This window comes from Rhyacophila brunnea, unplaced genomic scaffold (genome assembly GCF_057557595.1).
Source record: "Rhyacophila brunnea isolate RB1 unplaced genomic scaffold, BYU_Rbru_1.0 scaffold_3, whole genome shotgun sequence".
In the NCBI taxonomy this organism is placed as follows: domain Eukaryota; kingdom Metazoa; phylum Arthropoda; class Insecta; order Trichoptera; family Rhyacophilidae; genus Rhyacophila; species Rhyacophila brunnea.
In genome coordinates, this window is record NW_028232965.1 from 15,868,291 (window position 1) to 15,884,812 (window position 16,522).

Genomic DNA, 16,522 nt, shown 5'->3' on the forward strand with positions numbered 1-16,522 from the left:
CAAATTATAAAAAGACAATGTTATTCTGAATAAGTTACATATTATTGCCGCGAAGCGTGGAGAATTCAAGAATATATTGCTTGGTTTCGACTGTAGCACCATTGAACGAGAGAGATAGTACCACAAGCGCAAACATCGTGTTGTATTGATGTTACGCAGCAGTGGCGAAGGGTGACTTTTGGAAAGAGGTAGGCTGTGGAGATCTGATAAAAAGAGCACACTTGTCAGGTATACTTACGAGAATAGTACAATATTTACCACGAATGAATAGGTACACAGTAGTAAATGACAACGACACACTAATTCAATGAAACTTCAAAAACTCATTGACGACATAAAAATGAGCGATGTGTTTAAATTACGTATTTTTCAAAACATGTATACCCATCAAAAATCATTAGATAAAATTTATTTTTATTTATAAAAACAATCTACACTTACTTATTAATATTCGATTAAACGCCGTTGAAATTATTTTTTTAATTATCTAATTATTAATGATTTTGGACAAAGTGCGCAGTCGTGACAACATTATTATGCGCGAATGTTTTAGGCTCTGCGATAGGAGCTTACATTATTTCGTACAAATCAGCAGATTTGCTGAGGTTACGAGACGTAAAGTCCATACGACAAAAATTCAGAATTATTTCACACATAATCGGAGATTTATTTACGTCGAGACGTCCGCGTTTATTATTTATTTACGGCGCACTGTGGTATATTTTTTAATACCTTTGCAGTTGTTTTGTAAACTAACTTTGTAAATACGACATCTCTCGCTGGCAAAATAAATTATTTTTATATAACATAAAATAATGAAGTGATTGAGTATATAAATATGTCAATATGCAATTAAAAAATATTTGTCTTAAGAATGTAGGCTTTAAATAATCGCCTAGTATGGAGTCTTCGCCACTGTTACGCAGTCCATATAACAGTAACTATCATATGGATCTCGCAAATCGCTTAAATCTTAGACGCTATGTACTCTCTCTAAAAATACCAATGTAGATAAAAATATTATTTTCTCGCCATTAATTACAGGTACTTAATATATTTTTAGACATGACTTTCCACAAAGTTTTCCGCACAAAAAATAAATATTTGTCTACCCGTAGCTACAGACAATTGATAGATTAGTAGGTACTACGAACAAGTATAATTCTAGTAGTTATAATAATAATGGAATACAATGAATACTATAAATAGATATATGGTGAGTTAGGGCAGGGTTGTCAGAACTATGTTCCGCGAATTTACCAGAAGAGTACCCCAGTGTGTCAAAACAAGCTATTATTATCTTTCTTCCGTTTCTTATGTTTTAAAAATATGTACTAAATAAATAATTATGGTTTTTTCTCATTTTTTATTGAAATTTATTGATTAGGTATTATGTATTATTTACCAACCATACAAAATAAACAAGGTGTTCCATTACAATTTCGTGTTCTATCGCAGGAAAAGTTTAGGATATCCATAGGGGCATATATAAGGGTTCGAACTCTTCTTCTTTTAGTGGACGAGTAAAAAGCCATTAAAAGAAAAGTGTTTTATATGTAAATATAAAATTATTAATACGATGACGTAAATATTGGTGCCCAAATCTTTATTGGTTGTGAAGTTACACAATAGATTTGATTTTTTAAATTATATTTTCTCACATGATATAAAACTGGACGTACCTACAACATCTGTTCACTAACCCATCGAGACAAACATGACCATGTTGCATACAAGAAAATTGTTCACATCACATAATAATATTATCTCGCAAAGAAGAATGCGCAAAGAAACAATAATCATATAGGTACCCAATAATACGATGATTATAAATATTCAAGATTGGCTAATGCTTAGTCATTGCCATTGGTTTACACAAGGAACACAAAACTAGAGAGTTTTGTTAGTTTATTTAATAAATCAGTTTCGCGGCGCCCTTCAAGTCTAAATATCTTCTAACGGCGTCCTAAAAATACAAATTAACGGAATGGAGGACCCGTGAGCTTGTTATATTGTACGCAGTTTCTCACATATTTGAATCAAATTAGACAGTTACCCATTGACATATTACCTAGAAAAAGTGTCACCCTATATTATTATAAATCTCTGATATACACATATATAAATCGTTAGCACCGCAGGTGAAAAATCTGTCAAATTATTTTTTAAACTAGGTGAGAAAATGCTGTTCAGAACAATTATGTTCTCATGGTTCAGTGCGTAAGGCACTGGCCTTTCATCCGGGGGCTCTGGATTCGATCGCGGTGAGGCCATACAAATTTATTTATCTGATTTTCACATAGTCTGGATGTTTGTGATTGTTTAACTTATAATTTCTGGCATTTAAGGCGAGCGAAAAGGTATTTTCTCACCGAGAATTGACCGTAATTTACTATATCAAAGCAGGAATCACGCACACTCTTGTGCACGCTAACCAAGGTCTTGGGAAATTGCTCCCGGGATACTCTCAGCAACACTTTGAATGGCGTCTAACGTTCGTTACACCGCGGCATACGCTTGCACGACGGGTGTGGAAACGAGGCGGGTGGTGGAGGGAAAAGTGAACTTATATTATTGAATACACTACTGTTTCATTACACTACTGCCAACAAGCCTCATGGCTTGGTCTAGTGTTAATATATGACGTTATCTTTTACTGACTTATATTTTGAAGGTAATTAAAAAAATAATTAAAATTTATTTTGTGAGAAAAATCATTGGAGGTAACAAACTACTGCGACAATGGATTCTATCATTGTGATTGTGATTGTGCAGCATCAGTGCATTATATTAAGATTGTCTTTTTTTTCAAACTGCTTGATTGCCACTGTGCACAGTTTGAATACCACTGTGAAATGTATTATCGTTATTATTTAACTTACTATGTGACAATAATCGTACTTATTTATTCAATTATAAATAATATTATGTTCTCCTTGGTTGGAAATATTTTTTTTTCTCACGTCGGTCCAGAAGCTCCCAACCCGTCCACACATCTTTATGCTATAGGTACAAGTATTTTTATTATTAATTATATTACGTCTATACGCGTTAAGGGGGATCAAATATGCCAACAGAGAATGGTATGGTATGGTCATGGAAAGGTATGGTGCCAATATTTAAGCTCGATTTGATATAAATAAAAAGGATTTCAAGTTATACGCATTTATATTTTTTATAAAAATCGATGTTTTTTAAAATAGATATAAAAAATATTAAAACTATGAATTAGTCAAAAATCGAAACGGTGAAAATTTGAAAACTTGATAAAGCAAATTTTATTAATAAATATAACCATTAAAGTAATGTAATAATAACGAAAGCTATGTACCAAATATGTGACAAATTCACATTTTTTTTACAATTATTGTAAGTTTATCGTTGACTTAAAAAAAATATTTTTAATGTTTTCAGATACATATTTATTAATTAATACAGTTGAAATTGTGAATTATCAAAAAAAAACTCAAATTGCAAGCTTCGTATTTTTCCGCTAGGTTCTCTGCCTTCCTTTAAGTATTTTTGACGAATTTTTGACAAAAAACAAGGAAATCATCAGTTAAAAAAATCCCATATACCTACTACCTAATTCATGTGAACTAATTTTCCGCGGTTTAGTATCTTTTTAATATTCTTATTTTAATTTAATTTTGTCTCAAGAGATATTCGGTATGCAGGTTTCCTCGGATTTTTTTCTGTGCTTTTATTTGAAAATTAATGCTCATACAAACATTATAGGTACACCGTGATAAATTTAAATGTTATCTACTGTAGTATAAGCAACGAATCGAGAAAAATAGAAAAAAAATATCAACAATATGGTTCAACTCACTAGCCGCTGGCGAGATTCAAAAAATAACTTGCGAATGGTAAAGTATAAGTACTAAATTATATTTCAAATTATGAATTAATCAATTCAAAATTATACATATAATCAAAATTAATCAAATATAAAATACATTAAAACTGTAAATTATTCAAAAACCTTCAATGACCTTCGAAAGAACTTGCTAATCAACAACCTATGAATGAAATCAGTGTTAAATGAACGCACATTTTATAAGCTTATCTTTTAATTTCAAAAAAATATTTATTTTAATTACTTTTTAATATTTCATATTAATTAATAAAAATACTTTAAAATGTAAATTATTAAAAAAAATCAATTGCATGCTTCGTATTCTGTCGCTAGATACCGTTAGTAAAATTACAATAGGCATTAAATATATTATATTGTGTTACAAAAAATAGTTTTTTTGACTTTAATTGGAGCGAGTCATATATTTTTTTTGCATTACTTGCAACATTAAATTTGATTGCATTACCCCAACGGTTGTTTTATTTATATGATTGATTGGTAGTTATCGAAAAAAAATATTTACTTTGCGTTGGCACATTAAAAGATAGTGACCTGTTTTGATATAGGGTTCTAATGCCTCTCATGTTGGTGTTTGAGATTTTTTATGATTGTCCAACTAAATAATGATAGATCAGTGTATTTACCTGCCTAGCTATATTATAATTACTACAACTCCCCATGAAAGGACAGAGTGTTGTTAAGTAATGTATATACCAGGGTTGGCGAACCTTTATGTATGTGTGTCAAATTTTCCCAAATATTATTTTTCGACGTCTGACGTGCCGAGCAGTTTTTCATGGGGGGAAAATGGTTTTAAGAAGAAATGATGATATTCTAGATACCACTCACAGAACATAGTACACATATAGCATTATCACTTTTTTTCAAATAACGCCATACATTTCGGTCCACCAATTTTGAAAACTGTCTTTAATTAAGAATTATTACTACTAGCTCCACCAACTTGTTGTTTCTTATTTATGTGGGTAGAATTTAAAAAAAATGTTACTGTATTACCATGTTTGGTTCTTTACGCACAAATTGACATAGGAATTGCTCTGATCAGATGAGATATTCTCTCGTTACAGTAGTCGCAAGCATTGTAAATCAAAATCAGAAGTTCGCGGTGCGGCTTCCCCGCCGCCTGATGACGTTAGTGTGATAATATTATATGTGACGCATAAAGTCTAAGGACCAACCTATACAATTATATAATTGCATTAAACGTAATGCTTATTCTTGAAGAGTATTTGCCTGCTATTTTTTATACAATGCGATCTGTCATTTATTATTATTTATGTATGTTTTCCCTTCAAACGCGTGCCATAGGTTCGCTACCACTGGCATATCATGTTGCTGTTTGAGATTTTTGTATGATTGTCCAACTAAATAATGATAGATCACCGTATTTACTTGCCTAGCTATATCATTACTTGACGACAGCCTGTCTTTTCACGGGTAGTTGTATTAACTATATGGCGATTGATTTTGATTTTACTCAAGCATATTAAGTCTTATTCGAAATGGCCAATAATTCAAACATGTTAGCGACTAATTCATAAAAATAACAATGCCAGCCACTCCAAATTCTAGGCAAAATCTGCACATTTTATAATAATTTATGGAATTGACTGTTTGAATGAATCTGTATTTAAATGATTGCGGTGTTCGGTAGTTTGTCCAAAGTGTTCTTGGGATACTTGGCAACTGATTTAATGTTTTTACTGTGTGTCTTTCAGAATAAAACACGAAAAAACAATTACATATTTAAAACACTATGTTATCCCAATTAATATAACAAGCTATAAAAACATCATAAGTTAATAATTATGAGATAATTTATTAATACAAATCCTAACATTTTTTTTTGAATTAATGAATTGTAAGCGATTTAAAGAGGTTGAGCGGAAAACTTGCTGTGTTTTATTTTTATACTGAAAAAACTTAAAATATTGTCCGACAACAAGATATCGGTGATAACAGGCAATCGCTGTAGTCGCATATATAAAACTTCTCAGTAAAGTACCTGTCATGGCGGCATCGCGTGCCGGAGACGCATTTAAATAATGTATCGGCTCTCGTCTCCTTCTCTTCTTCGCAATAAGCTGAAAAACTACTAATAATAATTCTGACATCACTCCTAATAGTTTTAGACATGTTTTTATTATAAAAGGATTCAAATTAAGTAAATTGACAGGTCTGTATACCACGGGAGCGTAAAATGAAATGATAAATTTGGGGGCGTTCCTCATTTGAAAACGGAAGTGCGATTAGCTGCACTGGAGGGGATTATTTGTTCACAGTTTTAACACGTGGACAAGAAGTTCTTGTTCGAAAGTAAGTAATACGTAGGTATATTATACTTTATATTCTTTTCATTTGGTTTGGTTCTATTTTTTAAGTTTATTTATCGCACATAATACATAGGTATGATAATTATGATTGTAATATACCTGCAAGTGGTTTCAATAAACTGTTTATGATTTAAATACATCTTTGAGTTTTTCAAATGCTACACAATTTATGAAAAAAATCTCAATATCAATTATTGGAAGGGGTAGTATTGTTGTTAAGGCCATGCATTAGTTGAGGCACGGTCTAAAAAGATCGTTGCTAGGCGATGTGCGGATTGCGGGTCGCGGGTGAAAATGACGCCTGTCAAACGAAATATTATTTCTCATATAAATCCAACATACGTCCATTTTATGTTCTGTTTATTATTCTATTAGTATCAATAATAATATATTCATTGACATGTTTGCTTTTTAAAGTAAATGGGTAAAGTTTTTAGTCATCTTTACACGATTTTAGAATTAATTGGCCCGTCGCCATCACGCAGCAAAGTGACGTGCGTCCGACTCCACGTTCTCTAAATGAATGCGAAGCAAGTACAAATTTTCGTCGCGCGTACAGTTGAACATTATTTGGCGTTTCACTGATGTGTCACCTTAATAAAAAATAATATATTCAGAGATAATTAATGCCCAAAAAGTTCCCAGATCCCTTTGCTATACAACGTTTTGTCAATTTTGTATTTAAAAAAATATATTCTGTATTATTTAACAGTGTAAACGTAAACGAACACTTTAAAATGTAGTAGTATAATAATAGTAGTAGTATATCAGTAGTATAGGTAGCAAGACTCAGAAGACCTCCAAAGCAGAATGGACCTCCAACAAAATAGGCTTGAAAATAAATGTAACAAAGACAAAAGTCATGTTCAACTACTTTCAGCGCTCGAAATGGAAAGCTTTACGAACCGGAGCGCTCGACAAAATTTCTGAAGACATTTACATAGTTATCAAATCGTATGTGTATTTTATAAAAACAAGTGTGTCAGATTTTCTATTCTATGGCCTATCTACCTCAGACAGTCAACATATTTTTTCCACGAGACGGAGCGATAATTTTACAAATTTCACGAGCCGAAACGGCGCTCCGGTGCGTTCCGTTCGATTTCGTGTCCTGACTAGTTTGCGGGCCTAATAGAGATCCTCATCAATGGCACTCAGCCTGAACAGGTGAAAAATTACGTCTATCTGGGACAACAAGTGTCTCTAAATGGATGTATATTTGATGAAATTGCTCACAGATTAAAGCTTGGCTGGAGTGCTTTCGGCCGCCTGAATAATGTCTTCAAAAGTGACCTACTACTGTGCCTAAAGCGCAAAGTGTTCAACCTGTGTATGCTTCCCGTAATCACATATGCGTGTGAAACATGGACCTTAAGTAAAAGAGAGCTCCAGAAATAGTATGTGGTATGGAGAGGTGTATGCTGGGCATAACACGAAAGTACAAAAAGGGTAATGAGTGAATACAGAAACGGACACGGGTTTGCGATCTAATAGAGTTCGCTCGAATGGGCTGGGCAAGCTCGAAGAAGGGACTATCGCTGGACAAATCTAGTTATCTAGTGGCAACCAAGACGTAAAAAACATCCGGAAGGCAGACCTAGAGAGGCCGCTGGATCGATGAAATGATTTGCGGAAGTACGTGCCAACGCAACGCACAAGACTGAGAGAAGTGGAATCAGCTTGGAGGGGTCTTCATCCAGCAGTGGATAGATTCAGGCTGATGATGATAGTAGGTTAGTGGAGCTTAAACTTGAGTTGTTCACTTCTCTTGAATCAGTCTCTTATCGTTCATAAATAAAATTGTTAACACGAATAAAAATTCCTTATAGAAGGAAAAACGCTCAGAGTAGCCAAATATTATATTGATGTACGTACAATTTACAGTATTGATCAATATCTGTAATTAGATGAAAATAAACAGTTTTATACTCCTACACACATTAATGCTGTATTTAAAAATCCAATGATTGGCCTACTAAATTAAAACAATTTAATTAGGTACATAAATTGTGTCAAATAAATGTCTGAAATCTCATTTATAGCCACAGAAATAATACTAAAACGTTTCAAGCATTTATTTCGATAAAAAATGCGGTTATATAAAAGCATGTGGTTTTATCTGGATTATTTGTGTCCTAGTTAATAATTACCTATATACTTAATTAAATTTAGACTGACTCAACTGACTAGTCGCAGTATTTCATTTTCATTGAATAATTTTTAAAGTTAAACAGGGTCGTAATTTTGTGAATCAGATGTTTAATACATGTTTGGATATTCGTAATATTCGTACAATAAAGTAGTATTCAGTGACGTCCTTAGGCAATGCGCCGCTCTTCGGATCGTGGCTATCCATCATATTGGTTGCAATACTTCCCACCAAACAGCTGATAAACAAATTGAATTTAGTAACATTTACGTATATTAGAAGATATCATTTTTTGGTCACCCCATACTTTCTTCACTTCGACAGTGTTTATGATTTAAATTTAATTAAGAGATCATTATTTACTTTAGACCAAAGCATTGTCGGCGACCTTTGAATATTACCAGTAGAGCAACAATTCCGGACCACATGTAAAAAAATCATATTTTCAATTCTCAAGGGCAATTCTGTAGAACTTAAGTTAAGTTGAAGTTCAAATTTTAAGTTTCAAATTGTCTGAAAAATTGTTACGTTCCCAGCTACCTACTTATCTGTTTTATTTATTACTTTTGGCTATCTTAAACAGGCAAATAGAGTACCTTTACGCATTATAACTTTGCACCTTTTCTACAGTGATACACCTCTTTCTCCGATTACCTCGCATAAAATTCTATCAAATGATAATATTCTCTTGTGTTAATATAACATATATTATGTAGTAATAAGAAAATACGAAGATAATAATATATTAGGTAAAAAAAATATTTTTAGAATTGTCATCCTAGAACCGCGGCAAAGTTATGAAGTGACAACTCCACCATCGCTAAAAATCTTTAAATTGTCATACAAACCATCTATTGATAATTCTCCGCTCTCAAACATAGTTGGTTTTAGATACGCGGAGGTCTATGGCGCTGACAGGTTCGGAGGCACGCTTGTGAACATTTTATCTGTGCGATTAGCCGCCATTATAATAAATGCATTAACATGGATAGTAAAGTACAATAATATATATTATATAATGTTGACAGGTTTGTTTATATTATATATTTTTTAAACTAAACGTATGCTTCATTGAAAACCGCTACTGCTTTCAAATGTTGTAGGTACCTACTATTTATATTCGTTCCTTCATTCGCCGTCCTTATTCAACGCATGACCCGCCTACCCCCCTGGGACGTCACTGCTAATATTAGACTGAGTTTAAACATAGGTAGGTACTTTTTTCTGTTTGTCACAAAGATGACCATTTTTAGACATTAATCAGCTGTAGGTGATTCATTTTAAATTACACGTAATCCATTGTAATATTTTGATCACAACTACTTAAATACTCGTACCTACGTTTATAACTGCAATCTTGTTGTAAAAGAACAAAGATACAAGCATATTAATATATTTTTAATAATACGTATTATAGTTTATTTTATTACCTATATTCTATAATAATTGCATGACAATAGTATTCTTCTAATGATCTAATGATAGCAGTCAGTTGTAATATTAAATACCATGAAGGTACACTAGGGGAGCGCATATTAATGATAGAGCTATTTTCGTGTGGATAATAAAGTGATTAATATTTGACAGTTATAGATATACCTACCTACCATCATAAATCGTCAGGTGTTCGAATTTAGAACCAAGCTCATCAGTCACAGTCAGTGACGTCCCGTGGGGGTAGGCAGATTGAGCGTCGCTTGGCGGCGGCAGTTACTCGAAGGGCGGCAAATCGAGGAAAATCATTTGGAATATAAATAGCTACATAAACTTAGTAATAACGAAAATATCTTTCCATCCAAAAAATCAGCTCACTGGTTTTATCGGGTTTTCGATATCTAGTTTACTTCCATTGCCCTTCAACGTCCTTGGTGACCAGAAACGACACGTGCAGATTTGCGAATAATTAGTCTGATATTTTGTTAGTAATGTATCCATACTACACATTTATTAGATATTGGACTCATGAAAGGATGATACAAATACTATATAAAAAATGTGGCGGCATTTTGGCCCTGGCTAGGGGCAGCATTTTATCTAGGGACGTCACTGGTCACTGTATAAAAAGTATCGAATGATATGTCAAATGTTAGCATGTGGCGCCCTCACTCAGCAGACAACTTATACGGTGGATATAATAATAATTATAGTATCTAGTACCCAATCACTGATATTGACGGAAATTAGTAATTACTGTGACTGTAAGATTCCAAAGAATGAAAATTGTATATTTATCTACAAGTAGTTTAATAATATATATCGGAAATGAACAAATTAAATAAAATAAATATTTATTAACTGCTACATGAAGGAAGGAAGAAAGTGGGATGTCAGTTTTGTTAAAATGTTCAGGGGACGAAATTTAAGATTGCTACACCCATATTGACCTCTTTTCTGACACTTTTTTTTTTAATGTATTGATGTAGGTTCATTTATTTATAATACTATCATCTAATAAAGCCAAAACCATGGAAATCTTTTACTTTTGAAGATATAAAAAAAATCAAAGGATGTCATTGAAATCCACCTTTTTTGCACAGTCTACAACAAGACGTAAATAAAAATAATAAAAGTTTTGGTACTGTTCGGTTATCAGGAATACAGCGGAAAACACATTTTGAAAATAGCCGATAAACTGGATTATTTGTTAGGTTAACCTAACCAAACCTAACCTAAACTAACCCAAACTAACAAATAATCCAGTGTATCGGGTATTTTCAAAATGTGTTTTTCGCTGTATTCCTGATAACCGAACAGTACCAAAGATTTTTGCGAATTATTTGTTTATTTAAGTAGCATTACGTAGTATAATGCAAAATAATGGTAATCTTAATTAGAATGACAATGTTAGTCTCTTGAATTAGGGTTCAGTCACTGGTAAGCAAGCGTCGACAATCACCCTTTTGAGCATGTGTCAAAATATTAAACTGGAATATCAGCTTAATTATATGACTGAAGCTTTTTTCTCCATAGTGTTCAAGTGTTGTGAGATTTTGAAGTACACAAAATTTACCACTAGGTGGCATTCAAATCTCTATTCCACAGCTTACTATAGATAGCTACTACTAAAAAACTACTCAAGATGGGGCTGCCATTTCGCAAATTTAGTGACAACATGTCTTTTCCGCTATTCTCTTCACATGTTATTTACTTTTACTATTAACACTGCAATAGACCACAAGGGTACCAATTATTACAGTACCTAGTGTAACAATCACAGGCATTTGTGCCAACCGCGACGTCCCTAGGGAAAGTGCCAGCCTTAGGCAGACTTAGGACGTCGTTCCTTTTCATTTTTAGTCTCAAAATTTATTCAAAATTGTTAGGTTAGGTTAGGTTACATATTATGTTATAATCTTATACTAAATAACAAATGCAATAAAATTCTTGAAAAAATGAGATACACTGCGTACACGTCATAATCTACTAAGGAATAGAGCATTTCCACGAAACCGACTTTCAAACAGCGATGTTTATACATGGAGATCTGAGGTTCTGACGAGTATGGAGACCCCTTTCGGATGTTTTCAAACTAAGATATCCGTACTTTTTAACGAAACGACCACATCGTCCGCTTCATGGAAAACCGCCAATGCTTCCAGGAGTTGTAATGATCATAGTCGTTCCTTCATTTCCTGCTCATTATATTTTGCTGCCCATAAGCAACGCATGGCCTGCCTACCCCCACGGGATGTCACTATGTAAATCATATATGCAGCTATTGTGACTTCATGGTGAATCGAACCCGTAAACATCTTGCCAAACCCTATTTATCAGAAAGCAAGGCAGAGGCAATTTTTGTTCGAGTAGAATGATGCTTGAGTTCAGATATCGTTTATGTTCCATCAACATATAATATAGGTGATGTTATAAAAATATTATGATTCACTTCACACATCTAATGTATGTTAGGTTAAGTAGAATCGAGAGATTCTGATTAAACGATTAAACCAACCAAACTTAGGATCTAGAAATCAACACAAGTGTATAAATAAACGATCAAACCAAGTTCTATATCGGAAAAAATAAATATTTATCTAACATTCGAAATCGATACGGTACATGTTTTCAATAATCTACGTGAGAAATGAAATTGGAATGTTAAAACGCTATGTTGGTAATAATATAGACTTTGATATTATATTGCTAGATGCGGTCAAAAGTCAACTAGTTCAACATTAAAAAAATTTGCGTTTTATTAAATCAAACAATACAATGCAGTTCCACCATGAATTGACAGTTAACAAAATAAAAGAAATTAGTTCAACATTATTTTCTGTCACCTCTCTGTTCACCCCGCAGAAAATAGTCGACGAATAGTAATAATGTAAATACACAGTACCTACACGCAGGTACGTGCACAGGGAGGGGTTACTGGTCCGGATCCCCCCCTCTTGAAACGGAAAAAATACAAATTATTTAGGTAAATGGAATATTATTTCATATTATTCTTCATCAGGCCCTTATGACTGAGGTTCATGACCCGGATGATTTAGCTATCGAACAGCCTTATTACCGGGCTGGTTCCACTCCTCTTAAGATTCTACGACACGCAAGGCCTGCGACCACTGGAAGACCCATGGTACTCATAAATTGGTGCAACTATCTGGGGCCTAATGTTTGCTTAATATATTATTCAGTCGATAGATGTCACCAGTACACAGTAGCACATCAGTTCACCTAAAACCTAGATCTTATATTTTTTTTTAAATACTCCCACACTGTAGATGGTTTGCTCCGTCTAAAGGTGAAATTGTGATACACAGTTTTATGGAACATAGTGGTGTATGAGAGAATTGGTGATTTAATTATTAAATTTATCTTTTTATAATTTTCAGAGCGGACGTTTGAAAATAAGTTTGACTATTCGACTTCAAAATGAAGACTGTGGCGATTGCACTGGTATTTCTCTCAATATGTGCAAAATTGCCAAGCAATATGGCTGCCGTCATCAACGCAGGAGATGAACCGCCACCTTTTGAATTGTTGATCCTGCACAACAATGACATGCACGCCCGCTTCGAGCAGACTTCTCAACTATCTTCAACTTGCAACCCGGCCGACAAGGCAGCCGGAATGTGCTATGGTGGATTCGCCCGAGTTGCCAACAGGTATAAGATTTTTTATTTATTTACACGCACCAAAAAAATACATGACATTCCAGCTTATGCCATGACTAGATTTTACAATTTAAAAAAAACTTACAAAATATAATATAAATACACTTAGGTACATGACATTGTAGTGAGAATAGAATATTTACATGAAAAATACATTTATAGAAACAAAATGAATTTTAAAAACAATTAACATTATGCATACTTACACATAAAAACCTAAGGACACATATTAGAAAAAATGCGATGCCGGACAGGACTTTTTATCAAATTCTTGTCAATGTACTTTCCAATATAGCTACTTCGTACTTAATTATGACGAAATTAAACTAAGCGTCATGCAACTGAAGCGTTTTACTTTATTTACTTTGATTACTGGCTTTTGTGGTTTGAATCATTTAATCATTGAATAAAAAAATAGTTTATTAAATAAATGTGCAAGGTTAAGGCTAAAATTTGAAGAAATCCCTGACGTTCCCTAGTAATCAAGGTAAGCACCTACTATTGTAAAGAGGCACCTAGTGGAAAAATACGAAGCTTGCAATTTGAGACATTTTTTTGATAATTTACAATTTCAACTGTATTAATTAATAAAATATATATCTGAAAACATTAAAAAGATTTTGTTTTTTAATTTTAAGTCAAAGATAAACCTACAATTTAATAAAAATTTTATAAAATTTAATGTGAATTTTGTTTGCGCACGAGAAATTGTGCATGAAAGTCATTCACAGATGTATAGGTAGATGTCACGTGACCATATGACGTATCCATTTCCATTATGCGATACAAGCTTCGAGAATTTATGGTAATATAACCTTTATTGTAATGGCGTATTAGTGTCATGACTCATTGCGTTAGAAACAAATTCTCGGTTACTTACGACTTCTCGGAGATTAGACGCAAGTGAGCCCAGCGCATCACAGGCGACTGTACAATGGTTTCTGTCATTCAATTGCATTGAATAAACATTATCTTAAAATGGCATTTTATAAATAATAAATAATACTAACACATGAAAAGTGATATCCCATCTTTCTTGGAGTGTTTAGTAGATTTTTTTTACAATTTTTAACTAGGCACATTGGCATTTTGTAACACAATAATAACGGTGGAGTCGAAACCTGACAGTCAGAAATTTTGTATGGGCAGACCCAGCGGTGTCGCCAGACCGTTTGCAAGCAGAATGTTCATTTGAGCGTAGGATACCGACATTAAAATATGAATTTCGCCATCCGGCAGACCCGACACAAAGTGAGTGTCATTTTATTTTCTAGATCCTTCGTCCATATTAATGTCATTGGGGGACGTCAATGACATTAATATGTCAAAGTTTTCAATTTTTCTTTTTAATGTTTTCAGATACATATTTATTAATTAATTCAGTTGAAATTGTGAATTATAAAAAAAACACTCAAATTGCAAGCTTCGTGTTTTCCGCTAGGCGCCTCTTTAAAATAGGCTCAGTAAAGGCTTTACCTTAACCGTGTAGGTTTTTTCTTGTTCTGAGAGGACACGTATATTATGATCCTTTTTCCATAATTCCTCTGGCAATTCAAAGCGCATGGCCGATCCAGCGCAGTCTCTGCATTTTCATATGCCATAATAACCTTATTGAATAAAAACTACCTACTACAGCATTTTATATTTTATTTCTCAGTTTTGAATTATGAAGTACGGCCTCAAAAATGCAGCTTACCGCGGGCCATATTGTGCTTGATAAGAAAATTATTTAGGTATTATTCATAAATTTCATTATGGTGTAGGCTATTAATTTATAAACTTGACCAAATAGTTAACTTAAATTAAGATAATAAATTATTGTTTAAATGCAAAGCCGATGTCATGATTGAATAACACATCTCTCCTATATGTAAATATCCCATAATTTAAGTATGTACCTATAGAGATTTTAACGAACTATTTTTGTTAATGTTTTCAGGATAAGAGATGCACGAAATAAGGCAGCGAAAGGTGAAGGCCCCCCCGTTTTATATTTAAATGCTGGCGATACATATACCGGAACTGTTTGGTTTGCAGTATACAAATGGAAAATTGCTGCCGACTTCATAAACTTGCTCCTACCAGATGCAGTGGTATGTATTAAATATCACACATGGTATTATTTGGTGACGATTATGAGGCACTGTATTTATCATGTTTTAAATCCATCCAATATAGCGGAGATTTAAAAAAGAGTAGAGAAGTAGATATAAAAGTTGAAACAGAATAATAAATAATTGCCTGTAGGACAAGACATTCTATAATCTAGATTTTAGAATATTAATCAACTCTTCGGTCAGTTTGGTTTTCTGGCTCATTTTTTGTTGTAGCAAAATTATCTTTATCTCTGTCAAATACTGCTATTGTTATTTTATGGTTTGGTTTAGTGAGGCTAAAATCTTTGGATACAATTATCTAAAAACTTTGATCACATACTAGACTGTTTCCAGGAAACAAATATGTACCTATATTACAGTGGCTAAGGGTGGAGGTAGGCTGTTAAAATCCGACATAAATCTTTGTCAGTCAAACATTTTTGTTTTCATTGAACTAAATACTACAATGTGTAGATAATATCTGTTGGTTTTTAAAATTCAATTAAACCCTACCTAATCCAAGCCGTAGATAATAGTCAAAAAATATTCGTTTATCTATAAAATATCCAAAATAATGCCATTAAACCATACATAATTTTAGATATTTTATAGATAGAAGATTTTTTTAATAACGATTATGGCAGGGCTTAATGAATTCTAAAACACTACCTATCACCATCTGTAATATATATTCTTAATTCCACAAAAACAACTAAGTATGACTGAAAAAGTGTGCAAGATTTATGTCAGATCTTAACAGCCTCCACCCTTCGCCATTGTTATATTATATATCACATGAATTACCTTCTCAAAAATAACAATAACATTGTTGAATCAACGATTATATAAAGGCGCATTGGTTAACACAATCGCTGCGTACCTTTTAATTAATTTTTAATTACCGCATTTAAATAACATGCTAATTGGATCGATCGGCCGCTTAACGG

At 33.1% G+C, this 16,522-nt stretch overlaps 1 protein-coding gene across 1 annotated transcript in view; it reads left to right on the top strand.

The window, feature by feature from the left end:
* The window catches only part of LOC147067956 (protein 5NUC-like), a 42,919-nt gene that overhangs the window by 22,123 nt on the left and 4,274 nt on the right, over window positions 1–16,522 (top strand). Inside the window, exons 2-3 of the mRNA XM_085953053.1 lie at window positions 13,198–13,470; window positions 15,419–15,572. Coding sequence (XP_085809179.1) covers window positions 13,238–13,470; window positions 15,419–15,572 — 387 coding nt within the window. The 5' untranslated portion in view covers window positions 13,198–13,237. The remainder of the gene's footprint in view (window positions 1–13,197; window positions 13,471–15,418; window positions 15,573–16,522) is intronic.